The 26974-nt window shown below is 52.1% G+C and overlaps 1 protein-coding gene across 1 annotated transcript; it reads left to right on the top strand.

Annotated features, from left to right (window-relative positions):
* The first annotated feature begins 2549 nt into the window (after positions 1-2549).
* LOC144247622 (olfactory receptor 14A16-like) lies at positions 2550-7552 on the top strand. Its single transcript, XM_085565573.1, has 2 exons — positions 2550-3268; positions 6225-7552. Exon 2 carries the CDS (start codon positions 6248-6250, stop codon positions 7178-7180), a length of 933 nt encoding a protein of 310 aa, XP_085421699.1. The 5' UTR covers positions 2550-3268; positions 6225-6247; the 3' UTR covers positions 7181-7552.
* The last annotated feature ends 19422 nt before the right edge of the window (positions 7553-26974 follow it).

The raw sequence follows: 26974 nt of genomic DNA, 5'->3' as shown, positions 1-26974 counted from the left end.
TGGCTGAATGTGCCAGGAGCAGCCAGGGCAGTGTGTGGGGGCTCTCGAGGAGCCATCCTTGTCCTGCTGCCCTGTGTTTGTGGCCATTTAGCAGAGGGGCAAGGCTGGATATTCAGGATTTATTAGGGGAGTAATTCCTATTGCAGAGAGGCTTGATACCATCTGCACTCATACTTCTAAGGGAAACAAAACAGATGTCAGGAGTTGGTTTAAGGAATTGTTTTCCTACCCACACATCATTGCTGGCCTTCTGAGGTCAGAACTCCCCAGCATTCCTGCTGCACTCAGAATTTGCCACTGAGAGATGTGAGAGGCAAAGGATTCCTTGTGGCTGAGGGAAGGTGAGGGGCTGGATGGGTTTGTTCCCCCAGCACTGCTCTGTCCAGCCCCCTCTCCTTCCCTGAGCATCTCCCTGGGCCTGGACATCCCCTCCTGAGAGGTGCCTTGTCCCTGCCAGCGCTCACAGAGCCCATCCCACCCTGTGTGCCCTGGGCCCGGCCCTACAGAAACCTGCCTGTGTGCAGGGCCCTGGCTGGGGCAGGCTCTGTGTGCAGCTGGGCAAGGGCAGCTCAGGAGAGCCCTGCTGGGCCCTACAGAGGTGATGCTGCTGCTGCCCAGGGCTGAGGAGGGCCTGAAGGCCCTTTGGGAGCCTCCCAGCAGAGACACTGACCAGCCAAAGTCACCATTCTGGAGTCTCTGTAAATGTTCAAACATGACTTTGATGATCCTGTGTGTCCGTTTCAACTTAGAATATTCTGTGATTCTGGGACTACAATTCCTGTTCTGCTTCTCTCATCCCCCTGTTATCTACAATTAAAAGAGAAAAAAAGCACTTGCAAGAGTGTTACAACATTAAAGAAAAAAACAGACTTTTATTGGAAGGTTCCAGGTGTCCCAGTGGGGATGGGGCACACCCAGCCACTGATTTCAACAATTATTAAGGTTAATCAATTAGGATATTTAACAGGAACATCCAATAGGAGATTCAGTTGCCCAAGTTACACACCCCTGGATCAACCCATTGGAGTAGGTCAAAGGGCTTCTTTGCCCCACTTTTTGTTATGACTGCTCATATTCTGGTCAAAAACCAAATGCTGTTCTTGTAGATCCACTCCCTCCTAATTAGACTATACAGTATTTCAGGAATGTATTTAGACAGTCAGCTTATTGGTGTAAAATCTGAGAGATAGGAAGAAAACATAGTAGACACAGCTAAGGATTCCAATTATATAAGTACATAATAGTAGTTTAGAAGAGCCACTTAACAGTTTAATAGACTTATGTAAGGATTATAATTTTATAACTAAATCATAGTAATTTGCAGAGCTATGAATATATGAAAAATATATAAAAAGAAGAACAGTTTTTGTCATCACCCCAACCTTCCCATCCTTCTCCAACAACGAAATTGAAAACACCATCTGGAAAGCTCCTGATCTTTACAGCAATCCCAGGCTTACCTTCTTTGGGAAGTGTCCTCCGGAGCTGTGTCCAGGCTGGTCTGGAGCTGGGAGCAGCCCTGCCCCAGCCAGCCCCTCTCAGCAGCAGCACCTGCCCTGCTCAGGGTGGCTCCTTCCCCCCACAGCTCCTGGCCAGCGCTGGGAGCAGCTCCAGGGCCGGCTGAGAGCTGTCCCTGGCAGGCAGCAGAGTCCCTGGCCCAGCACAGCGCCCTGGGCTGCAGGACCCTGCTCTGCAGGACAGCCCTGGGCACCCCTGGCTGCTCTGCACAGGAGATGAGCAGAGAATGCACTCACAGGCTCTGTGGGCATTGGGATGTTCCAGCTTTAGGAGATCACTGCAGGAGCTGCAGCTGCATTGTCCTGCAGCCAGAGGTTCCTGTGCCAAGGGCTGGCAGTGATTCTGCCCCAGGCACTTCTCAGCCCCTTCCCAGCCCTGACTGATTGAAACTCTCAGTGCCTCTGTGCTGTGCCCGGGCTGGCTGCAGGCAGTGCCCCAGCCCTGCTGGGCTGGGAGAAGAGCTGCTCAGCAAGAGAAATGTGCTTTTGAAGCTCTGCTTGGTTACCAGGATCACCCTCTGTGCCAGGAGCCCAGCCCAGCTCAGCAGCACAGACACAGCACAAGGACTTTAATGAACCTCTGGGGCTTTGTGCTCAGGCCCTGAACATCAGGCCCTGAGAGGGAGCTGCAGAAACCTCTGAAGAACTCCAAGTCGCAATCCAGCTCCAAAGTTTCTGGGACTTTTAATGGGTCCCACCGAGAGACACAACTGAGAAAGTGTCCCCAGGCCCCAGGCAGAGCAGAGAACTGGAGGCACTGATGACAGGAGGGGACAAAGAGAAGCCAAGTCTTGGTGCCCTGGGGCACAGCAGGGTCTGTGCCACTAAGGGCTGTGAGGAGACACCTTGTCCTGAGGCCCTGGGGCCTCCTGGCACAGCCCCAGCCAGGCTGGGCACTGTCAGCCCCTGCTCCTGCCCTCAGCATCCCCCCCATGCCCACATCCCAGTGGCCTCAAGGATCTGCTGGAAGGAGTCCCTGGGGAGCCTTGGTCAGGAATGGCCCTGGGGGCTCCTTCTTGCTCCCAGGGACTGCAGGTTTTGCAAAGGACTTTGGGTTTGGCTTTTGCCTTGGAGTCTCTGAGAGGTTTATGCAATCATGGCCCCAATTATCTGCTTTAAGGAGTCCCATGAGAGCTTTGTACTGACACTCAGTGGGGCTCATTAATGCTTTGAGATCCTCAAGGTTCTTGGGGTACTTTGGATTGTCCTTTCAAAACGGAGAGGTTTTTGTGCCATTTTCAGTTTCTGAGAGGTTTTTGTGCCATCCTGGTCTCCAGTTCTCTTTTCCAAGGAATCCACGAAGACTTTGTGTTGGGGATGGACCTCAGTGGGTCCCATTAATGCCTTGAGACACCTTGGGTGTTTCCTCTTGACTTTTACTCCTGTAAAGGTTTGTGCAATCTCCTCTCAGGCTGTGAGATTCCAGGGCTCAGCTCCAAATGCATCATGGGGCTCATTCGGATCAAACAAGTCCTGACAAACCATGGCTCTGCCTTGATTTCTCTCTTGTCTGGGGCAGTGGATCAGGAAGTGTCGTGGTTTGACACGGAAAGAGAATTTTTTTCCGGAAGGAAGAGGTCAATTTAGATATTGACCAATTGAAAGTAGACACGCCTCTGAGAACACAGAGGGGTTGAAAGCAGAATTCCCAGGTGAACTCGCTCTCTTTGGTTCCGGTCAGCGTGCAGTGCAAACCTCCCCTGCCCAGCCACAAGCTGGGTGGGGGAGGGGAAGCCCCCATGGCCTGAAAGGTAGGCCCCAAGGGTGGTGGAAGGACTGGAACCGGGCTGGCCCCTGCAGATGGAAGGGTGGAAGAAATCTGGGATGTCTCCATCCCCCCCCCCGCCCCCCCCGGTTTCTCTCTGGAGGGGGAGAGAGAAAGAGACGGCGGCGATCCTGTCCTGTCAGCAATTCCACCGCGAGGAAGGAGGAGCGGGGGGAGCTCCAAGGTGCCCAGTTGTGTGGGAGTTGCTGGATGTCCGGGCATCGAGCCATCCCTGGGAGTTCAGACTTTTAACCCTTTCTTGAGAAAATGAAAGCTTTGTGAATTTTCCTTTCCCCTCCTCGGTTTGAAAGAGAGGAAGAGGGACACCTTGGACCCTGGGATGTTGGAAGGAGGAATTCTAGAGGGGAGGGGGACAAGGAGTGGCTTTTGGCTGGACTTTTCCGTGTTAGCCACAACCTGAACCAATCTTCTCCTTCAAGAGGGACTGTGTTTTGGGAGGATGCCAGTGAGTCAAGAGACCTGCTTCAGCTGGGAAAAAGACAAAATTGGAGTGAACAGAGAAAAGGTTAGGGGGTTTGTGGTGGCGCCCCCTTGCCCTGGAAAGGAAAGAGAAGAGAAGAAGATCTCTGTTCTTGAGCCCTCGGCCCCAGGGGAAAATGGGGGGGACTGTGGTCCCAAACAATGAAAAACTGAACTGTTGTTTTCTCCCCTCTTGGCAGGGCATCCTTGAAAGGAAAAATCCTAAAGGCAGTGACCATCCATGCATTGTGGTGAGAGCACTGTGCATGGCAAGGAGAAGGGTCACCATGGCAAACTTTTTCTCCAGGCGGTGCCATGTGTGACATGGAAACACAGGATGTGAAGCTGTGTTTCTTGGGGGGTCTGTGGCACAGGAGAGACTCTGTTCCCTTGATGGACTGAGTGTCGATTGTTTGGAGGGTGGAAACCTGATTGGGGTCCAGATTGTGTCTCACTGTGGTTTGTTGGAGTTGGGTGGTGGGGGGAGGAATGTTTTGCAAGGTTTTCATTTGGATCTTTGTGTGGTTTTTTTTCCCCCTTCTTTAGTTTTCTCTTTTCTTTTGTAGTAGTAGTTTAATAAAGTTTTTTTCCTGTTATTAAGCTTGGGCCTGCTTTGCTCTATTCTAGGTTCCACTTCACAGCATTCAAGGTAGGGATCACATTTTCATGGGGGCACTGGCATTGTGCCAGTGTCAAACCATGACAGGAAGTTTCTGTAGTGGTTTTGGTTTGCCAATTTGAGATTTCTTGGCCAATGCATTAATTAGTGTGGTGGATTCAGTGTTGGCTAATTACCAGTGCACTCGCTAGAATATACTTACTCATTTTCTGCTGTGAGATAGGGTTAGGAGAAAGGCAAAGTAGGCTCAGAACTTTAAAATAAACTTTTAAATTTCTAAAGAAAAGTTTATTAACAGTAACTAAACGAAAGGGTAAAAAGAATCAGGACAAAACTTTCAGAACACTTCCCCTCTTCGTACAACCTGACAGTGTAAAGAGATCAAACCTAAATTGTCAGCTAAAAGGGAGAAAAGTTCCTCTTGTTAATGTTATGGAGACTTCTCCACAAGAAAACAGTTATCTCATGGCTTTTAATTTCCATGAATAGCAGATGCCCAGGAAAATCTGTAATTGTGAAGTCCCTCCCATTTTTCCACAGCTTTTCCCACAGCTGTCTTTATAGCCAATGTTATGGGATATTACTTAAAAGATGAGCTGTTTAATAGCAAAAGTTCTTTTCACCTATTTCTGAAATCATCTTCATCTCTGGGAACAGAGGTCTTCCTCTTCCTGAGGGCACAGGGTCTCATCACTCTTCTCTCTTTCTCTGTTCAAACTTCTCATGATATCACACCTACTGCAACATTTGCTCACTTTAGCATGGAGGCCTTTGCTGAACAAGTCATCTCCCCATACTTTTCAATGCCTTATAGGGAAAAGGAGTGTCTGATGTATCAATGACATCCTTCTCCATAGCTTCAGCAGAGGATTTCAGCCCCAAGATCAAGGCATCCACTCATCCCTCCATTCTGAGACTCAACTTCCCCTTCCCTGCCCTCGGTGTGTTCATGTTGCTCCCTGCCCTGTGTCCTTTTCTCTCACTGGTGTGGGAACTCAAAATGTCTCTCAGACATTTTTAGAGGTTCCAGGCCTTGGTCAGAAGCATTCTAGACCCTGGCAGACAGCTGAAAAACAACTGTGATTTTGAGTTTGAGCCATGGAATGAATTACCAACTTTGGAGGTGGAACAAGCAGTCACAAAAGGTTAGATAGTATAGTAAAAGTAGTTACAAAGAAGATGGGAAATTTTTTTAGTATTGTACAGGGGGGTTTTAGCACATGTACAGGGGGGGTTTTCACTTTGTACATGGGGGTCAGAAGTTCTAAGATGGAGGAAAGTGGGCTGAACCCATCCTTCTTCCTTCTTCTTCCTTACCTCCATGTTCTTGGTGATGTTGGCACCCACAGATTGGTTTAGAGTAGAAAAACACTTGGCAACGTAGGTAGTAGGTATTGGGGAATAATTGTAAACATGTTATACGTAATATATCTTATAAAAGATAGCAGCAACCCTGGGCGGAGAGAGAGACGAAGAAGACAGCAGATAGAGAGGATGTCAGGGTGTGTGTGTGCCTCTACCCAGGCCACTGATCAAATAGCTGCAGTCCAAGAACATAATCTGTTAGATAACTAGCAATAAACTGCCTTGAGACCGAACAGCTAAGCCTGCGGAGTTTTTCTTTGGAAGCACGGGTTGGAGGAGAAATTTCACCACCACATGTGGCCCCAAAACAAGGCTGGGGTTCCCACACAACTGGAGCTCAGGCAGTGACCTGGGTGAAGGTTTTCCCAGAGCAGGAACAAGGGTGGGTGAATCCCAGCAGGACAGGCTGCAGGGAATGGCCCAGGATTGGCTCCAAACAGCCTCTCCTGACTTCTCCCTGTCCTTTCTCCATGAACAGGTGCCCATGTGCAGCCACAGCAAATGTCCAACAGCAGCTCCATCAGCCACTTTCTCCTGCTGGCACTGGCAGACACGCGGCAGCTGCAGCTCCTGCACTTCTGCCTCTTCCTGGGCATCTCCCTGGCTGCCCTCCTGGGCAACGGCCTCATCATCAGCGCCGTAGCCTGCGGCCACCACCTGCACACGCCCATGTTCTTCTTCCTGCTCAACCTGGCCCTCAGCGACCTGGGCTCCATCTGCACCACTGTCCCCAAAGCCATGCACAATTCTCTCTGGAACACCAGCACCATCTCCTACACAGGATGTGCTGCACAGGTGTTTTTCCTTCTATTCTTTCTTGGGGCAGAGTATTTCCTGCTGACCATCATGTGCTATGACCGCTACGTGTCCATCTGCAAACCCCTGCACTATGGGACCCTCCTGGGCAGCAGAGCTTGTGCCCACATGGCAGCAGCTGCCTGGGCCAGTGCCTTTCTCAATGCTCTCATGCACACAGCCAATACATTTTCCCTGCCCCTGTGCCATGGAAATGCCCTGACCCAGTTCTTCTGTGAAATCCCACAGATCCTGAAGCTCTCCTGCTCCAAAGCCTATCTCAGAGAACTTGGGCTGATTACCGTTGATATTTCATTTGGATTTGGTTGCTTTGTTTTTATTGTTTTCTCCTATGTGCAGATCTTCAGGGCAGTGCTGAGGATCCCCTCTGAGCAGGGACGGCACAAAGCCTTTTCCACCTGCCTCCCTCACCTGGCTGTGGTCTCCCTGTTTATCAGCACTGGTGTATTTACCTACCTGAAGCCCCCCTCCATCTCCTCCCCATCCCTGGATCTGTCCATGTCAGTTCTGTACTCGTTGGTGCCTCCAGCCCTGAACCCCCTCATCTACAGCCTGAGGAACCAGGAGCTCAAGGCTGCAGTGAGGAGACTGAGGACTGGATGCTATCAGAAACATTAAACTGCTGAAAATTTTGCCAAATCACTTGTACTAAAAGTATTTTTTTGATACTTCTTGTTGGTTTCATTTTGGAGGTCCTTTTTCTTTGTTTTACTTTCTTAATCTTGTCAACAAGAAAAGTCATTCCTTTTGCCATTTTTAATTTTGTTTATCTCCATCTTCACTGTGCCCACAGACTGTGTCAATGAGGGGCTGTATTCTCGGTGGCTTTAAAGGAACTAAAGGATGTCCCAGCACAGTTTTCTGCAGAGATGCCCTTTGGTTGCCTTCTCTGGAGCTGCAGCAGCAATGTCTGTGTGCAGAGCTGGGGCAGATCAGTGCTGGCACAGCAGCTGTGCCCAGGAGCAGCAGCACTTGGTGCTGCCAGTGCTGCTCCCGTGGCCCTGCCCCGCTGTCCTGGTGGCCCTGGTGTTGCTGCAGGGCCTGAGTGCTCTCGGGGCCGGGCACAGTCCTGGGGGTGGCAGTGCCAGGGCTGCAGCAGGGACAGGCCATGGGCACTGCTGGGGCAGCACTGACGCCTCAGGCCAGGGCCTGGGGGCTCCAGGCTCCTTGCCCAGGCTCTCTCAGGAACACGGCCAGGCCAATGCTCAGCACAGAAAACCCCCGTGAGCAGCGCCAGGCTGGCCGTGGGCAGGCTGGGGGCAAACAGCATGGCTGGTGCTCTGCAAGGGCCCTGGGGGAGACGGGAAGGAGCAGCAGAGCAGGGGCTGATCCATCCCCACTGTGCTGCACAGCCCAGGGCAGCGTCCCAGAGCGTCCTCATGGAGCTGCCAACAACATCCCCCCTCTGCAGCCCTGGCCTCTTCCCCAGCTCACAGAGGTGCCGCATCCTTGCAGGCACAGACACGGCAGCACTGGCTCAGCAGCCCCTGTTTGCATTGCACACAGCAGGCAGGAGCACCCCCATGCTGGTGCAGTGGGGACATGAACCTGAGGCAGCACAAATGCCATCAGCCCCTGGGGCCAGGAAGGGCTGGGGGATGCCAGGGAAACCACTCAGCTTTGTCCTGGCCTCTGCAGTCAGCCAGAAAGTTTGTTCCCATCAGCTGGGAGTTTCCTGTCCCACTGCAGACACTGCTGCTCAGAGCCAGGGCTGCCTGGCAGCCTCCCCCAAACTGCCCTGAGCATTTCCTTGGCTTCACCTTTGCTTTCTTTACTCTTCCTGCCACAGATTTCTTCCTCTTGCACACCCCTGTTCCCTCCCCTGCACACAGCCCATCCCTGTTTGCCCTTTCCTCTCTGGCCCCACTCCCCATTGCAGTTCCTGGCTCAGCACCATGGGAACGTCCCTTGGGGAGCAGGATCATCCCACAAGTGCTGCAGGAATTGTCTGCAGGCTCCTGCAGTGCCTGGTGCTGCTCCCCTGCCAGAGGCACCCCAGGCCAGGGTGCACATCTGGGCTGCTGTGTCTGGCTGTGGGGCTCCCTGTTCTGGGCAGTGAGGAGGAGCTGCAGAGGCTCTGCAGGACTGACAGGATGGGCTTTGGGGCTGTGAGGAGAAGCTGAGGGACCTGGGCTGCTGGAGCTTCTGAAGAGGAGGCCTAGGGCTCCTCCTGCAACTGCTCCAAGAGTGGTTTCAGAGAATCACAGAACCAGCAAGGTTGGAAAAGACCCTGGATATCATCAAGTCCAATGTGTGCCCTGACACCACCTTTTCTTCCCTGAGCCTCCTCTTCTCCAATATCAACAACACCAGCTCCCTCAGCCGCTCCTCACAGCACTTGTGCTCCAGACACCTCACCAACCTTGTTGCCCTTCTCTGGACATGCTCCATCCCCTTCATGTCCTTCCTTAATTGGGGGCCCAGAACTGGACACAGCACTCGAGGTGCTGCCCAACCAGTGCCCAGCACAGGGGAAGAATCACTGCCCTGCTCCTGCTGGCCACACCATTCCTGATCCAGACCAGGAGCCATTGGCCTTCTTGGCCACCTGGGCACTCTGCTGGCTCATGTCCAGCCTGCTGTCCATCAGTCCCTGCAGGTCCCTTTCTGCCTGGCTGCTGTCCAGCCCCTCTCTCCCCAGCCTGTAGCACTGCAGGGGTTGTTGTGGCCAAAGTGCAGGACCCAGCACTTGGACTTGTTAAACCTCACCTTGTTGGATTTGGGCCCGGGATCCAGCCTGTCCAGGGCCCTGTGCAGAGCCCTTCTACCCTCCAGCAGATTAGCACTCCCAGCCAACTTGGTGCCACCAGGGTTCCATGAGGCCCCAGAGTGTCCCAATGGTGTCCATGATTCCATGAGGCCTCCCAGTGTCACAATGTCCCTTTGGTTCCATGGGGCCCCTTGGTGTCACAAAGTCCCTAAGATCCTTAGTCACTGCAGTGTCATGAGGATCAACAACCCCACCTCCACTCCTCATAAGACTTGTACTCCAGACACCTCATCAGCCTTGTTGCCCTTCTTTGGACAAACTCCAGACCCTCCATGTCCTTCCTAAATTGGGGGCCCAGAGCTGGACACAGCACTCAAGGTGCTGCCCAACCAGTGGGAGGCACAGGGGAAGAATCAGTGCCCTGCTCCTGATGGCCACAACATTCCTGATCCATAGGATTGTCAGGGATTTGATGAGGGACATGGTGGGGAGGGAGTGGGGACAAAGTGTTATTGATTATCAGACATGAAGGGTCTTGATTCTCATATATTTTTAGACTGCATTAGAAGGTTCTGGGGATCAGTATTAATTGGACATTGCTGATATCAATCAATAAACAAGAAAAGAAAACTTATCAGGACAAAACAATTCTCTCTGCATTGTTTTCAATATAGTATATTCACTTTGAATAAACTTCCATAATCTGTTCAATTAACCACAGAATAACTGAAAACTCCAATTATTCCCAGAGGTTTTTCTTGTTTGGGTATTTTGAACAAATATTTATGAGCATTTCTCACTGAATTCCTGAATGAAGGGCTAAAGAAGGAAGAGACCTCTGGAGCAGTAAAATTCATCATCAAACTCCAAATGGCTGAGGATGCATCCCCATCAGAGCAGCAATGAGCAGAAATGGGCACAGCTTTGTGGCTGCCCCAGCTCTGGGATGGGCCCTGGGCCTGGAGCAGGAGCAGCTCTGCAGGGCCCCAGGGCCAGGGCTCTTGTGCTGGCCTGGGCAGATGGGATGGCAGGAGGGGCTGCAGAGCTCTCAGCACCTCAGGCAGAGGGGAGCAGGGCAGCCAGGGAGCTCCTTTGGCCTTGGCCAAGCCCCTTCCCCCATGGTGGGGCTGAGTCCTGGCTGAGCTGCAGCTGCTGCTGTGCCCTTGGCAGGGGCTGAGGCCGTGGGGCAGTGCCCAGAGCAGCCTGGGCTGAGCAGAGCTGTGGGGCCAGAGCCGGCTGGGCTGTGCTGGGGAGAGGCCCTTGGTGCTGCCCAGAGCTCAGGGCAGCTGGCAGAGCTGGCAGGGAGCTGGGCTGGGCTGGGAGAGCCTGGCACAGGAACCATCAGTGTCCATCTCAGCCTGGCTGAGCGGGCAGGGGCAGGACTCAGCCCAGGCCTTGTGGGGCAGGGCCAGCGCCTGGGCAGGCATTGAAAACAGGCAAGAGCCCGAGAGAGGAGGCTGCTCTGTGCCCTTGGGGCACGGACAGAGCAGGGAGGGGCCCAGGACATTTGTCAGCGCCAGCCTCTGTCTGTGCCAGCCCTGGGCAGCCCTGGCTGCTGAGCCCAGCTCTGCCCTGGGCTGAGTTTGGCTGTGGCCCAGCTCCATCCTCCTGCGGGGCTCAGGGCCTGTTCCGGCCATGGCCAGCCCTGGCCGCCTCTCTGCTGGCCCCGAGGCCGGCAGAGCCCGGGCAGGGCTGTCTGTGCAGCCCCACAGGTGCCACGGGCTCTGCAGGAGCTGGCAGAGGCTGCCCAGCAGGGAGGCCATGGGGCACAGAGCCCCAAGGCTGCCCAGGGCCCCACGGCACAGGGGCCGTTCCCAGCCGCAATGCTCCTGTCCTGGGCTGGGCTGCACAGGGGCTGTGGCACCATGGCTGGGCCAGCACAGGGACACCGAGGGGCCACGCAGCCGCTGCCGGGGCTGGCAGCAAGGCCGGGCACAGACAAGGAATTGCTGAGCATGGCCTGCGCTGGCCAGGGCTGCCTGTGCCCAAGGCAGAGCTCAGCTGCCCTTGGGGGCTGCAGGAACACTCAGGAGCCCAAAGAGCCTCCATGGCTGTGCTGGAGACCAAGGCTGGAGCAGGGAAATGCAGGGCTGCTGCGCCATGGGGAGGGCATGGGATTCCAGCACACACCTCAGCTCTCTGATGATCCTGGCACCGTGCTGGGCCCTGTTCCAGACTGGAGCAGAGCAGATGTTGATGGCACAGGAGCCCTGCGGGGCTGGCAGGGACCTGCAGTTTGCAAGGTGCTGTGCTCTCCCTCAGCTCCTCTCTGAGAGATCCAATCCCATCTCAGCACCTCAGGGCACAAGTGGCACTGTCTGTTCATGGGCACACAGCTGATGTCTGCCTGGAAAGGGTGCAGGTATTAATACCTGTTAGTTTCATAATATTCAAGGACATCTTTATTATCTGGGTCATTTGAGTACTTTTAAGAAATGGCAAAGTTTTCCCACCAGAAACAGGAATTCCCTGCAAGTGGCAGGAGAAGAAATATTAATCTTCCTGTTGACTAGTGTCACCAATATTCTGTTTATTATTTCCTCTCCCTCTTCCTTCAGGTGTTTCCAGCTCTCCTCTTTGATGAGTTGTGGTTCTCACTGCAGGGGCTGCACTTGGACCTTGGCTCTGCACAGGAGAGCTCTTCATCCACTTTCCCTCTCTTCCTCCCTCTGGCCATGGAGGCAGCTCCGGACTTCAGCCTGTGACTCATGTGTGCAAAGAGCAAATCTAGGAAGAATCGGGGCAGGGAGGGTTTGGGGGGACCTTGGGATCTGTGCTGGGCACAGAAGGTGTTTTCCATTGCTCTGAGACTGTCTGCTGTGCACAGTGGGTTTAATATCCAGCAGAGGAATGACTTTTGCATTTGATGGAGCTGTGCCTTCCCCAGGCTTTTTTGGCTGGCAATAAATGAACATCCCTCTGTGTCTGGGGCAGCTCTTTCTCCAAGGAAAGCAGGTGGGAATGGGAGCCAAGGAGCTGAAACCTGCAGGTGCAGCCTGGGCTGGAGGAAGCTCAGATTTGCACAAGGCTGCTCTGAGTGCCAGGGCTGGGATGGGGGAAATGGTGGGGTGGGGGTAGGGACAGAGTCTGATGGATTGTCAGCCATAAAGGGTCTTGATATTCATATCTATTCCAACTGCATGGGGAGGTAGTTGGATTCAGTCTCAATTGGAGATTGCACATATCAATGTATTAACTAAAAAATCAAAACAGGACCTAAAAAATGTTTTCTCACTCCCTGTGTAAATAAAATTCATTTATTTCAACTAAACTAATGGAATTCACCTAGTCAACCACAAAGGATTTGAAAGCTTAAATCAAATTACTCCCAGAGGCTTGGCTTGTTAAGGTGTTCTGAATATTAATGAGCCCTGGGGCGCTGAATTCCTGAACTGAAGAACTGAAGGCTGAAGAAGCCTCTGGAGCAGTAAAATTCAGCAGCAGCCTCCAAGTTGCTGAGGATGTCAGCAGCCCCCACTGAGGCCATCCCTGCCCAGAGACCCTGGGGGAATGGGCAGACAAGGAGAGCGTCCCTGGGGCTGGGGCAACAGAACTCAGAGGCACCAGCGGCTCCAGCTGGGACATGGAGTGTGGGATGGGGCTGTTAAAGCCCTGCCTGGGCTGTGCCAAGCAGGACACACAAGCCCTGACCCCCACCCACTAAAAAACTCTCTCATGGAGACATTTAAAATGAATGACAATAATTTGTGTCCTCTGAGTTGGATGCACTGGAGCAATACTATCAAGAGTTTCTCAGGAGCTCTAAACAATAAAACAGCCTTTACTGGGAAATCTAGAAAATCAGAGAAACTTTGGCAAACATTTTAATATGGCATTCAATCAACAAAAAAAAACTTCTCAAAGTATTGACTTGGCCCATTCAACCTCACAAACTTTAAGCCTGTTCAATTTAAAGTTAATCAATATTTGCATAAGTACAGAAATAGAAGAAATAGATACAAAAAGAGAGAACAATAAGATACAGAGGAGCACACACTCAGTTACCAACTCCTGGATTCCAGCAATGTTCAGATGGAAATTCCAAGAGGAGGTAGGGTCAAGATGTGTGCTTGCCTTGCAGTCAGCCTTAAATACTCCTTGGTCTTCCTGGGCCCTTCCCCCAGGTGGGACTTGGGGTCATTTGGTCACTCAGGAGCTGGGCTGGGGCTCCAGAGGTGGCTGTGGAGCATTGCCTGTGCTGTGCCAGGAACTGGCAGACACTGCTGGGCTGGGATAGAGGCTCTGGGGGGATTGGGGTTCCAGGGCAGGGCAGTGCTGGGGTTCCAGGATAGGGCAAGGCTGGACCTGCCCCTTCCTCCCCCACACATGAAATATTTCCAGCCAGTAATCTCCTCCAGTCTGTCACAATAGTCAACATTGGAGGTGAAATCCCAATATGGCCATTGGCACCTGCAGGAGAAGGACAGTTCTTTTCCATAGGAAGGAAAGCACAGGGCCCCAGTGTTTGGAAGGCAGGTGAGAGCCTCACTAGGTCAAAGCCAGGCAGACTTGTCAGGAATGGCAGATTTTGTCCAGGGGCAGTCTTTGGAGACAATCTCAATTTTGGCCATGGCACCTGGAGAAGCAGGACAGTTCTTTCCCAAAGGAAGGAAAGTGTGGAGCCTTCCCCTGTGTTTTGGAGGCAGATAAGCAGTGACCCTTTCCAAACAACTTCCTGCCAGATTTGTCCTGGCAATATGTCCATGGGAACAATCCCTGGATATAAGGAAATGGAGGTGAAATCCCAATTCTGGCCATGTGTGCCTAGAGGAGAAGGAGAGTTCTTTTCCATAGGAAGGAAACCCCGAGCCCCAGTGCTTCAATAGCAGATGAGAAGAGACCCTGCAGGTGCCAAGCTGTCAGGCAGCCCCTGGAGGCCAAACCAGCCAGACCTGCTCCGTGTTCCCTTGGTTCCCTGGGGCCCCGCAGTGTCCCAGGGGTCTCCGTGGTTTCTCAGGCCCCATAATGACACGTGACTCCTCTGTTCTATGAGGCCGCAATGTCACAATGGACCTTTGGACCCTGGGGGTTTGCAGTGTCACAATGGTCTCCTTTGGCTCCACAGGGTCACAATGGAACACTGATGACGCGAGGCCCTGCAGTGTCACAATGGACCTTTGGTTCCATGGGACCCTCAAGTGTCACATTGGTCTCCATGGTTCCTTGAGGCCCCACAATGGCACGTGACTCCTCTGTTCCATGAGGCCACAATGTCACAATGGATCTTTGGGCCCTGGGGTTTTGCGATGTCACAATGATCTCCTTTGGCTCCACAGGGTCACAATAGAACACTGATGACACGAGGCCCTGCAGTGTCACAATGGACCTTTGGTTCCCTGCAGCCCTGCAGTGCCACAAAGGCCTCTTGGTTTCACGAGGCCCCACAGTGTCACAATGGTCCCCTTGGTTCTGTGGGGACCCCCCATAGTCACAATGGTCTCACTGGTGCCGTGAGGCCTCACAGTATTGTAGCATAATATCCCCATCGTGGTGATAATTAGCATTGACTTTATCATTCCAGAAGGCTGATCAACTGCTTTATTATATTATACTATACTATACTATACTATACTATACTATACTATACTATACTATACTATACTATACTTATTCAGACAAACTCATTGTGCTTACAGACAGTCCAATGCACTCAGAACAGATTGGTCCTTGAATGCAAACAACAGCACCACTGGCCATTTAAGACATCACCTTTTGGTAACAAATCTCCAAAACACATTCCACATGTTCGCAACAGCAGGTGCAGCAAGTGAAGGTAAGAATTATTTCTCAATCTTTTCTCTGAGCTTCTCACAGCCTTCCCCAGGATGATGCCTGGGAAAGTTGTGCCTGCAGCTCTGTGGCCAGAGAGTTGCAGCCACATCACAGTGTCACAATGATTTGCTTATTCCATGGGGCCTCATAGTGTCCCAATGGTCTCCATGATCCCATGAGTCCCCTCAGTGTCACAATGGTCTCCTTGGTTCCAAAGTGCCCCACAGTGTCACAATGGCCCCTTGGTTCCATGAGGCTGTGAAGTCTCTTCATGGTGTCTCTATGACTCCATGAGGCCTTCCAATGTCACAATGGACCTTTGGCTCCCTGGGGTCTCACCATGTCACAATGGTCCCTTGGTCCCATGACACCCCAAAGAGTCATAATGGTCTCCATGGTTCCATGAAGCCCCGTGGTGTCACAATGGACCCTTGGTTTGATGGGGCTTCTCAGTGTCACAATGATCCCGACATTCCCTGGAGTCACACAGTGTCACTACAGTCTCCTTGGTTCCATGAGGCCCAGCAATGTCACAGTGCTCTCCAGGATTCCATGAGACCTCACAGTGTCACAATGGTCCCTTGGTCTCACAGGCCTCACAGTGTAGGGAGTGTGGGAAGGGCTTCAGCTGCAGCTCTGCCCTTGTCACCCACTGGCCCATCCACACTGGGGAGAGGCCCTACGAGTGTCTCCTGTGTGGGAAGAGCTTCTCAGACCGCTCGTTCTTTATCCAGCACCAGCGGAGGCACCAGTAAAGGAAGCCCTGCGAGAACCCCGCCAGCAGGAAGAGCTTCGTGTGCTGCTCCAGCTCCATCCCCATCAGAGGACCCGCCCTGGTCAGAGCCCTGGTGACCACATTCCCTGTGATACACAAGGGAATTGGCTGGTGTTCCTTTTATTTTTGCTCCAGTTATCTTTTCTCTTCCTCCATTCAAAACACAGAAAATTGTGGTAAAAATCAACAAATTCATCAAAGGCATCTAAAGCCTCACATTTTACTTGTGTTTTGGGGAATCTTCAATTCCAGGAGATATCTGTGAGGAAATGGGGGTGTTGAGCGTATTTGGTTTAGTTGTCTTTATTTCTTGGCACTCCAAAGGTGAGAGGGACAGATCTGTCAGCTCAAAACCACTCAGTGCCACTAAAAACTACTGAATCCCACCCCAAAACTACTTGCTTCCACTGCATCTCAGGGTGAAATTAGGTTGCAAGGAGATTGGGCAAAGTGGGATGCAAATCAGGATGGGCATTGGGTGGGGCGGGATGGGTGGGATGGGGTTTGGGAGGTGTGAAATGGGGGAAGTACAGCCTGGGAAGAGGTATTGATGTCCAGGATGGGTGGGGTGAGTTGGGGTTGGCATTGGGGAGGTGAGGTGGGGTCTGGAATAGACAGCCAAAGTTTGGGGATGATTAAGATAGGGGGAACCCGTTACTGAGTGAGTTTTTGAATAGTCTACATTCATGAAGAGATGCTGGGGTATCTCACATTCCTGAAGCAGTTTTGGGGCACTCCCAAACTCTTGGGGGGTCTCCTGAAAGCAGTTCCATGGAGCCCCATGGCCAGGGGTGGTTGCCACAGGCATGAGCTCAGTGCTGTGCCAGAGTCCATTGCCTCGGTGCTGAGAGCAGAGAAATGATGAATGGCCCCAGACATCTCCAGTGTGTGTGTGTGGAGGCCTGTGAGCTTACTGGGGAGAGGGCAACAGCAATGCCCTGGAGAGATGCACCTTAGGCTCTGGGCATTCCTCACAGCTCAGGGTGAGGACAGAAGCTTCCCCCATGGTACTCTGCAGCACTGTGTTAATTTGTCCCAGATCTGTCCTCCAAATTGGCCTGTTGGCCTTTCCTAACCTTTTTACCCTCATATGTTCATGTTCTAGCAAGTTCTCCCTTCCCTGTCTTCTCATTGCTTTATGTCCCCGCCTATCCACCCTGGCATTCCCTATTAGTCCCTTTTCCTGTGTACCACCCCTAAACCCTGACATCCCTGATGCTCTCCTCAACCCCCTCTGTTCCTGTATTTATACCCTAAACCCTCCTTTGTCTTTAACCCCCAGACCCCTTGACCGCCAGATAAACCCTCGCTGGAGCTCCATGCCTGGGCCCTCCCGTGTCCTCACTGCTGAGCAGCTCCATGTGTGTGTGTGTGTGCTTGTGTGTGTGCTGGGCTCCCGTGGCTCCTACCCGTGAGCACAAAACACTCCCAGGGAAAGTTGTGCCCGCCACCACCACAGACTGACAGTGTCCCTTGGGACCAAGAGGCCTTTGTGACACTGTGGGAGCAAGGAGAGCATTGCTGCCCTGCCAGACATCATGGAACCAAGGATCCACTGTGACACTGCAGGGCCTTGGGGGACCACGGTGACATTGTGACACTGCAGGGCCCAAGGATCCAAGGGACTTTGTGATACCAAGGGGTCCCATGGAACCAAAGGGACATTGTGACACTGGGAGGCCTCATGGAATCATGGACACCATTGGGACACTCTGGGGCCTCATGGAACCCTGGGGACACCAAGTTGTCTGGGAGTGTTGGTCTGCTGGAGGGTAGGAGGGCTCTGCTGGATCCAGGGCCCAAATCCAACAAGGTGAGGTTTAACAAGTCCAAGTGCCGGGTCCTGCACTTTGGCCACAACAACCCCTGCAGCGCTACAGGCTGGGGACAGAGGGGCTGGACAGCAGCCAGGCAGAAAGGGACCTGCAGGGACTGATGGACAGCAGGCTGGACATGAGCCAGCCGTGTGCCCAGGTGGCCAAGAAGGCCAATGGCTCCTGGCCTGGATCAGGAATGGTGTGGCCAGCAGGAGCAGAGCTGCTGTGCCAGCACTGATCTGCCCCAGCTCTGCACACAGACAATGCTGCTGCAGCTCCAGAGAAGTCAACAAAAGCACATCTCTGCAGAAAACTCTGCTGAGAGATCCTTTAGTTCCTTTAAAGCCACTGAGAGCGCAGCCCCTCATTGACACAGTCTGTGGGCACAAGGAAGGTGGAAAGAAGCAAAATGAGAAATGGCACATGGCTTTCCTTTGTGGACAAGATTAAGAAATAAAACAAAGAAAACAAAGAAAAAGAACCTCCAAAATGAAACCAATAAGAAGCATCACAGATTACTTTTATTACAGGTTATTTGCAGAAATTGGACAGCAGTTTAATGTTCCTGAAACCTTCCTCTCATCAGTCTCCATAGTGCAGCCTTGAGCTCCTGGTTCCTCAGGCTGTAGATGAGGGGGTTCAGGGCTGGAGGCATCACTGAGTACAGAACTGACAGGGCCAGATCCAGGGATGGGGAGGACATGGAGGGGGGCTTGAGATTGCCAAACGCTGCAGTGCTGAGGAACAAGGAGACCACAGCCAGGTGAGGGAGGCAGGTAGAAAAGGCTTTGTGCTGTCCCTGCTCAGAGGGGATCCTCAGCACAGCCCTGAAGATCTGCACATAGGAGAAAACAATGAACACAAAACATCTGAGTCCTACACACACACTAACAGCAAGAAGCCCAAGTTCCCTGAGGCAGTATTTGGAGCAGGAGAGCTTGAGGATCTGGGGTATTTCACAGAAGAACTGGCCCAGGACATTGCCATGGCACAGGGGCAGGGAAAATGTATTGGCTGTGTGCAGCAGTGAATAGAGAAAGGCACTGGCCCAGGCAGCTGCTGCCATGTGGGCACAAGCTCTGCTGCCCAGGAGGGTCCCATAGTGCAGGGGTTTGCAGATGGACATGTAGCGGTCTTAGCACATGATGGTCAGGAGGAAATACTCTGCTGAGATGAAGAACATGAAGAACAAGACCTGTGCAGCACATCCTGTGTAGGAGATGTTCCTGGTACCCCAGAGGGAATTGTGCATGGCTTTGGGGACAGTGGTGCAGATGGAGCCCAGGTCGCTGAGGGCCAGGTTGAGCAGGAAGAAGAACATGGGCGTGTGCAGGTGTTGGCCGCAGGCTACGGCGCTGATGATGAGGCCGTTGCCCAGGAGGGCAGCCAGGGAGATGCCCAGGAAGAGGCAGAAGTGCAGGAGCTGCAGCTGCCGCGTGTCTGCCAGTGCCAGCAGGAGGAAGTGGCTGATGGAGCTGCTGTTGGACATTTGCTGTGGCTGCACATGGGCACCTGTTCATGGAGAAAGGACAGGGACAAGTCAGGAGAGGCTGCTTGGAGCCAAACCTGGGCCATTCCCTGCAGGCTGTCCTGCTGGGACTCACCCACCCTTGTTCCTGCTCTGGGAAAACCTTCACCCAGGTCCCTGCCTGAGCTCCAGTTGTGCTGGCTGAGTGTGCCAGGAGCAGCCAGGGCTGTGTGTGGGGGCACTCAAGGAGCCATCCCTGCCCTGCTGCCCTGGGTTTGTGGCCATGTGGCAGAGGGACAAGGCTGGATATTCAGGAGTTGTCAGGGGAATTGCTCATACTGCAGAAGGGTTTGGTACCATCTGCACTACCATGTCTGGAGGACATGGACAGCAGGGAAAATATGTAGGGAATGTTTTTCCTACCCACACACCATTGCTGGCTCTCTGAGGTCAGAAATCCCCAATATTCCTGCTGCACTCAGAGTTTGGCACTGAGAGATGTGAGAGGCAAAGGATTCCTTGTGGCTGAGAGAAGGTGACGGACTGGATGGGCTTGTTACCCCACCTGCAGAGGTGATGCTGCTGCTGCTGCCCAGGGCTGAGGAGTGGCTGAAGGCCCTTTGGGAGGCTCCCAGCAGAGACACTGACCACCCAAAGTCACAGTTCTGGAGTCTCTGTAAATGTTCAAACATTCCTTTGATGATCCCTTCAACTCAGAATGTTCTGTGATTCTGGGATTACAATTCCTGTTTTGCTTCTCTCATCCCCCTGTTGTCTATAATCAAAACAGAAAAAAAGGATCTTTGCAATAGTGTTAGAGCAGTAAAGTAAAAACCAGACCTTTATTGAAAGCTTCCAGGTGTCCCAGCGGGGATGAGGAACATTCAAACTCTTATTTAAACAATTTATTATGGTTGATTAATTAGGATATTTAATAGGACCATCCAAGAAGAGATTCAGTTGCCCCAGTTACACACCCCTGGCTCAACCCATTGGAGTAGGTCCAAGGCTTCTTTGCCCAGCTTTTTGTTATCACTGCTCACATTCTAAAACCAAAATGCTTTTCTTGTACGTCCACTTCCTGATAGTAAGACAATCTAGTATTTTAAAAATGTATTTAGAAAATCAGCTTATTGTTCTTAAATCTAGGAGAAAGGTAAGGAAACGTACTACAATTATTTAAGGATTATTATTATATTATCTCTATAATAGTTGTTAAAGTTAATTAAGAGTTTAATAGAGTTAGGTAAGAACTATAGTTTTATAACAATTTCATAGTAAGTTCCAGAACTAAAAATATGTGAAAAATATATGAAAAGCAAAAATCTTTTTGTCACCAAACCAACTGTCCCATCCTGCTCCAAGCAGGAAATTGAAAACACTCTCAGGAAAGCTCCTGATCTTTACAGCAATCCCAGGCTTACCTTCTTTGGGAAGTGTCCTCCAGAGCTGTGCCCAGGCTGGTCTGGAGCTGGGAGCAGCCCTGCCCCAGCCAGCCCCTCTCAGCAGCAGCACCTGCCCTGCTCAGGGTGGCTCCTTCCCCCCACAGCTCCTGGCCAGCGCTGGGAGCAGCTCCAGGGCCGGCTGAGAGCTGTCCCTGGCAGGCAGCAGAGTCCCTGGCCCAGCACAGCGCCCTGGGCTGCAGGACCCTGCTCTGCAGGACAGCCCTGGGCACCCCTGGCTGCTCTGCACAGGAGATGAGCAGAGAATGCACTCACAGGCTCTGTGGGCATTGGCATGTTCCAGCTTTAGCAGATCTCTCCAGGAGCTGCAGCTGCATTGTCCTGCAGCCAGAGGTTCCTGTGCCAAGGGCTGGCAGTGATTCTGCCCCAGGCACTTCTCAGCCCCTTCCCAGCCCTGACTGATTGAAGCTCTCTGTGCCTCTGTGCTGTGCCCGGGCTGGCTGCAGGCAGTGCCCCAGCCCTGCTGGGCTGGCAGAAGAGCTGCTCAGCAAGAGAAATGTGCTTTTGAAGCTCTGCTTGGTTACCAGGATCACCCTCTGTGCCAGGAGCCCGGCCCAGCTCAGCAGCACAGACACAGCACAAGGACTTTAATGACCCTCTGGGGCTTTGTGCCCAGGCCCTGAACATCAGGCCCTGAGAGGGAGCTGCAGAAACCTCTCCAGAGCTCCAAGTCACAATCCAACTCCAAAGTTTCTCTGACTTTTAATCGGTCCCACTGAGGGACACAACTGAGAAAGTGTCCCCAGGCCCCAGGCAGAGCAGAGAACTGGAGGCACTGATGCCAGGTGGGGACAAAGAGAAGCCAAGTCTTGGTGCCCTGGGGCACAGGAAGGTCTGTGCCACCAAGGGCTGTGAGGAGACACCTTGTCCTGAGGCCCTGGGGCCTTCTGGCACAGCCCCAGCCAGGCTGGGCACTGTCAGCCCCTGGTCCTGCCCTCAGCATCCCCCCCTAGCCCACATCCCAGTGGCCTCAAGGATCTGCTGGAAGGAGTCCCTGGGGAGCCTTGGTCAGGAATGGCCCTGGGGCCTCCTTCATGCTGCCAGGGACTGCAGGTTTTTCAAAGGACTTTGGCTTTTGCTTTTGCCTTGGAGTCTCTGAGAGGTTTGTGAAATCATGGCCTCCAATTATCTGCTGTAATTAGTCCCGGGAGAGGCTTTGTAATTAACAACACACAGTGGAGCCCTTTAATGCTTCAAGGTACTTCAGTTCTTTTAAGGTACTTGGTGTTTCCCTTTTGATACAGACTCTGTGAGAGGTTTGTGCAATCATGGCCCCAATTATCTGCTTTAATGAGACCCTGGAGAGCTTTGTTCTGACACTCAGTGGAGCTCATTAATACTCTGAAATATTCAACTTTTTTTGAGGTGCTTTGGATTTTCCTTTGTACACTGAGAGGTTCTTGAACCATTTTGAGTCTCTGAGAGGTTTTTGAGCCATCCTGGCCTCCAGTTCTCTCCTCGAAGGAGTCCATGCAGAGCCTGTGTTGGGGATGGACCTCAGTGGGACCCATTATTGCCTTGAAAAACTTTGGTGTCTTCTTCTGACTTTGACTCTGGGAAAAGTTTTTGCAATTTCCTCTCAGGCCCTGAGGTTCCAGGTCTTAGCTCCAAATGCACCACGGGGCTCATTAGGATCAAGCAAGTCCTGAAAAACCATGCTTCTGCCTTGATTTCCCTCTGCTCTTGCCCAGTTCATCAGGAAGTTTCTGTAGTGGTTTTGGTTCAACATTTTGAGATTTTTCGGCCAATGCTTCAATTAGTGTGGTAGGTTCAGTGCTGGCTAATTACCAGTGCACTCTCTAGAATATACTTACTCATTTCCTGCTGTGAGGTAGGATTAGGAGAAAGGCAAAGTGGCCTCAAGCTTTAAGAGTATAAAGAAAAGTTTATTAACAGTAACTAAAAGCAAGAGTAATAAGGATCAGAACAAAACTTTCAGAACCCATCCCCTCTCTCTACAAAATCTTCTTTCTTACTGACAATGTAAAGAGACAAAACCTAACATTTTCAGTCAGTTTTCTACCTCTATAATAGTCTTTCTTCAGTTCACTTAGGGAGAGAAGTCCTTCTTGTTAATGTTATGGAGACTTCTCCACAATAAAATAGTTATCTCATGTCTTTTCATTACCATGAATAGCAGCTATCTGGAAGAATCTGCCTTCATGAAGTCCCTTCCATTTTTTCAGTTTTCCCACAGCTGTGTTTAGGGGCCATGTCCATTTATGAGGTATTAGTTTCAAGATGATCTGTTTAAGAGTAAATGTTCTCTTCATCTATTTCTGAAATCATCTTCATCTCTGGGAACAGAGGTCTTCTCTCCCTGAGGACACAGGGTCTCATCACTTTACTCTGTTTCTCTGTTCAAACTTCTCATGGGATCACAGCTACTTCAATCTTTGCTTACTTTAGCATGGAGGCCTTTGCTGAACAAGTAATCTCCCCATAATTTTCCCTTAAAAGAGAGTCTGATGTATCAATGACATCCTTCTCCATAGCTTTACCAGAGGATTTCAGCCCTAAGATCAAGGCATCTCCTCATCCCTCCAATCTGGGACTCAACTTCCTCTTCAGTGACCTCTGTGTGTCCATGCTGCTCCTCTGTGTGCCTGCCCTGTGTCCTTTTCTCTCACTGGAGGGAGGATGGCAGCACTGGCAGAGTCAATATCTGCCCGGGGCTGCAGATGGTTCCGTTAGCCCAGCCAGGCTCATTAGCCAATTCTAATTTTGGCCATGGTTCCAGGACATGAATACCAGTTGTTTGTCATAGGAATGAAGGAACAGAGTGTCACTATTTTAGGGGCAGATGAGAGGTGACCACAAGAGGACAAAGCCAGCCAGAGCTGCCAGATTTTGTTCTGAGAGAGACCCTTGAATATCAGAAATTTTTTAGGCAGAGTGTCAGTTTTGGCAATGGGCATCTGAAAAGAAAGACTGTTCTTTTCCATACAAAGGAAAGCACAGAGCTCCAGTGCTCCAGGAGCTGATGAGAGGCAGCCCTTGACATTCCAAGGTCAGCCAGACCTGTCAGGTGGCCCCTGGCAGGCCAAGTCAGCTAGACCTGTTCCATGTTCCCTCGCTTCCATGGGGCCCCACAGTGTCCCAATGGTCCCTGGCTTCCAGGAGGCCCTGAGGTGTCACAATGTCCCCTTGGTGACACCAGGCCCTGAAGGGTGGGAATGGTCTCCACGGTTCCAACAGGCCCCACAGAGTCATAATGGTCTCTGGGTCCATGAAGCCCCGCGGTGTCACCATGGCCCCTTGGTTCCATGGGCTCCAGTGGTGCCACAATGATCCCCTTGGTTCCATGAGGTGCCCACAGTGTCACAGTGATCTCCATGGGAAGGAAAGAACCGAGCCCCAGTGTGGCAGGGGCAGCCAGCAGAAGCCAAGGCCAGCCAGACTTTATGGTACTGGCAGATTTTGGCTGGAAGCAACCCTTGGATATAAGGAATTTTAGAGGTGGAATCTCACTTTCACACATGGAGTAGAATGATGTGTTTTTTCCAAAGGAAGGAATGGACAAAACACCGGTGTTTGAGGGACAGATGAAAGGCGGACACCAGAGGCCTAAGGTCAGCCAGATCTCTCTGTTCTGGTAACTTTTGCCTGGGAGCAACCCTTGGATATAGGGAATTTGGGAGGTGGACAACAAATTCCAGCCATTCCTGCGTAGATAAGAAGGACCTTTATTTTCCATAGGAAGGAAAGCACAGAGCCCAAGTGTTTCAAAGGCAGAAGCAGAAAGAGGTGGCTCCTGGGAGGCTCAGCCACCAGACCTGTTCTTCCTGGCAGCTTTTGTCATGGAGGAATCATTGGATATAGGGAATCTGGGAGGAGGAATCTCTATTTTGACCACAGTCACCTTGAGAAGAAGGACAATTCCATTCATGAGAAGGAAAGCACCAAGCCCCAATGTTTGGAAAGCAGATGAGAGATGACCCCTTAGAAGCCAAGGGCAGCCAGACCTGTCTGTCCTGCATCTTTCACTTAGCAGCAATCCTTGGATGTACTGTCTTGGAGGATGAATCCCGGTTTTGGCCATGGCCCACGGAGGTGAAGGAGAGTTCTCTCCCATCGGAAGGAAAGCCCAGAGCCCCAGTGCCTCAGGACAGATGAGAAGCAGCCCTCGACATGCCAAGGTGGTCAGGTGGTCCCCAGGAGGCCCAGCCAGCCAGACCTGGTCCATGCTCCCTTGGTTTGGTGGTGATGCCTTGAGAGGCTGCCTAGAACAGAGCTAGGCAGTGTTAAAAGAATAAAGCAGGTATTTATTAAAAGGCCTTCAAGGGATACACCTTTGGCAGTACAAGAGCCTGGCCCTGGCTCCATCCTAGAATGGAGTCCAGGTCACGAGTTTTCACTGGGGCAAACAGGGGGATTTGGTCTGGCAGGATGTGTAAAACAATCCCCTGTAATATCTACCTGTTCTCACACAGAGCACTTGGCTGCAGGGACACATTCCCATCGTTCCTGCCCAGGTTTCAGGATTCAAACACTGCTGTTCTTCCCAGGAGATATATCTTCAGCTGCCTCGGGAGGCCTTTTGGCCTCTGGAGCCACACTCTGGCTCCATTATTAGCACTGCTGGATCCAAACCCTTTATCTCCACCAACAGCAGTGATTTGAGGTGGATCTCCTTTTTTCCTAATTGTTTTAAACCCTGACAATATCAATAATTGTGCTACCCTGTCATGGGGTTGAATAATCCCATCTTGTTCACTATTCTTTAACCAAATTACTTCAATTTCTCCTTGATAATCTGCATCAGTTCCTCCTCCCATGACATGAGCACTTTGCAAGGCCAAGCTCCAGAGAGCAGTTACCAAAGTGTCCTGGAGGAATCTGGATTCCTGTTCCTGCATTGTTAACTCTCCTTTGCTTCTGATTTATCCTAACTAATTCCAGTGGATGAAGGTCCAGCTCTGCAGCCTCTGGGCTGGCCCTGCCAGGGCCATCACACCCAGAATAATTTCCCAGGCAGTCCCAGTCTCACTGTCCATGGCTGTATTTGCACATTGGGAGCAGCCGTGCACAGCCAGGGGGTTTCCATTTCCCCAGGGGCCATTGTTAAGGGCATGGAGCACATCTGGAGATGGGTTCTCCATGGGGACAGGTTCCCAGCACTCATTCTTTAACTGCTCTTTTAACAACCCCTTCTCCGCCTCCTCCTCCTCGTCCTCCTCCTCCTCCTCCTCCTTCTCCTCCTCCTCCTCTTCGTCCTCCTCCTACTGGTCTTCCTCATCCTCCTTGTCCTCTTGCTCCTCCTCATCCTCCTCCTCCATTTACTTGTCCTCCTACTCCTCCTCCTCCTTCTTCTCCTCATCCTCGTCCTCCTCCTCCTCCTCCTCGTTCTCCTCCTCTTCCTCCTCATCCTCCTCATCCTCCTCATCATCCTCTTTGTCCTTGTTCTCTCTCTTCCTCCTCCTATTCCTCCTCCTCATCTTCCACCTCCTCTTTGTCCTCCTCCTCATCCTCCTCCTCCTCATCATCCTCGTCCTCGTCCTCCTCCCCCTCCTCCTCCTCTGAGTGTGGTTCTCAAGATTCAATGACTCTAGGATTACAGGAACCTGGAACTCTGGGATTCCATGGCTCTGTGACCCCATGGATGGATTCAGGACTGTCTCCAAGGTCACAGGGGAACGTTGGTGCCAGCGGGAGGGGCTGCAGTGCAGGGGCACCAACAGCTGAGAGGCGACTGCAGCTGCTGCTGCTGCTGCTGCTGCTGCTGCTGTTGGAGGTGCTGCTGGCTGGGGCAGGGCCCTGGTGTGGCTGAGCGTTGCCATCTCAGCCTGTGAGCTCCTGGGAGCTCAGGACAGAGCCAGGACTGACCTAGGCTGGCAAAGCACTTGAGGACAGACACAGAGAATGGAAAGTGCCCATGGAGTGGTTCAGAGCAGGTCTGTGGGAAGGAGCGAGGGAGGGAGGATGAATCCCCTGCCCAAGGCTGCCAAGGGAAGGCTTTGGGAGGGAAAGGAAGCCTTGACCTGACACTAAGCCCTTCAAGGTCTCATTTGCCCATGCTGAGCAGGATTTCATCAGGCTTTGTCTCAAGTCAGTGGCAGGGACAGAAGTGGTGGGAGCAGCTGGAAAGCAAGGCCGTGTATTCCCTCCTCCCAGCCCATTTGGGAACATCTGGGCAAGGTCTCCATTGTCTACCTGCAGCCAGCTTGGGCGCCCTTCCTCTCCTCCTCCTGCTTGGGGGACTGGGCTTGGTTTCTCCTGCCATCTACAATGCTGAGCTTCTTTCTCCTCAGACCCAGCTGCTCAGGTTTGTGTCCCTGTGTCTCACACTTCCTCCTCTTCCTCCTTATCACATACTCATGGAGCCTCTTTGGGCAGCTGGACTGGAACTGGCAGCAGCAGGTGAGCCCTGAGGAGCACCTCTGGCCTCCAGCCTTTCTGCAGGGCTG

This window comes from Lonchura striata, chromosome 36 (assembly GCF_050655825.1).
Source record: "Lonchura striata isolate lonStrDom1 chromosome 36, ASM5065582v1, whole genome shotgun sequence".
Lineage (NCBI taxonomy): Eukaryota > Metazoa > Chordata > Aves > Passeriformes > Estrildidae > Lonchura > Lonchura striata.
Note: the sequence above shows the minus strand (reverse complement) of the source record. Positions and strands in the feature narration are given on the sequence as shown.

What these genes read in the sequence shown, in the direction of transcription:
- LOC144247622 (XM_085565573.1), top strand. Translation starts at nt 6,248, where the DNA reads ATGTCCAACAGCAGCTCCATCAGCCACTTTCTCCTGCTGGCACTGGCA.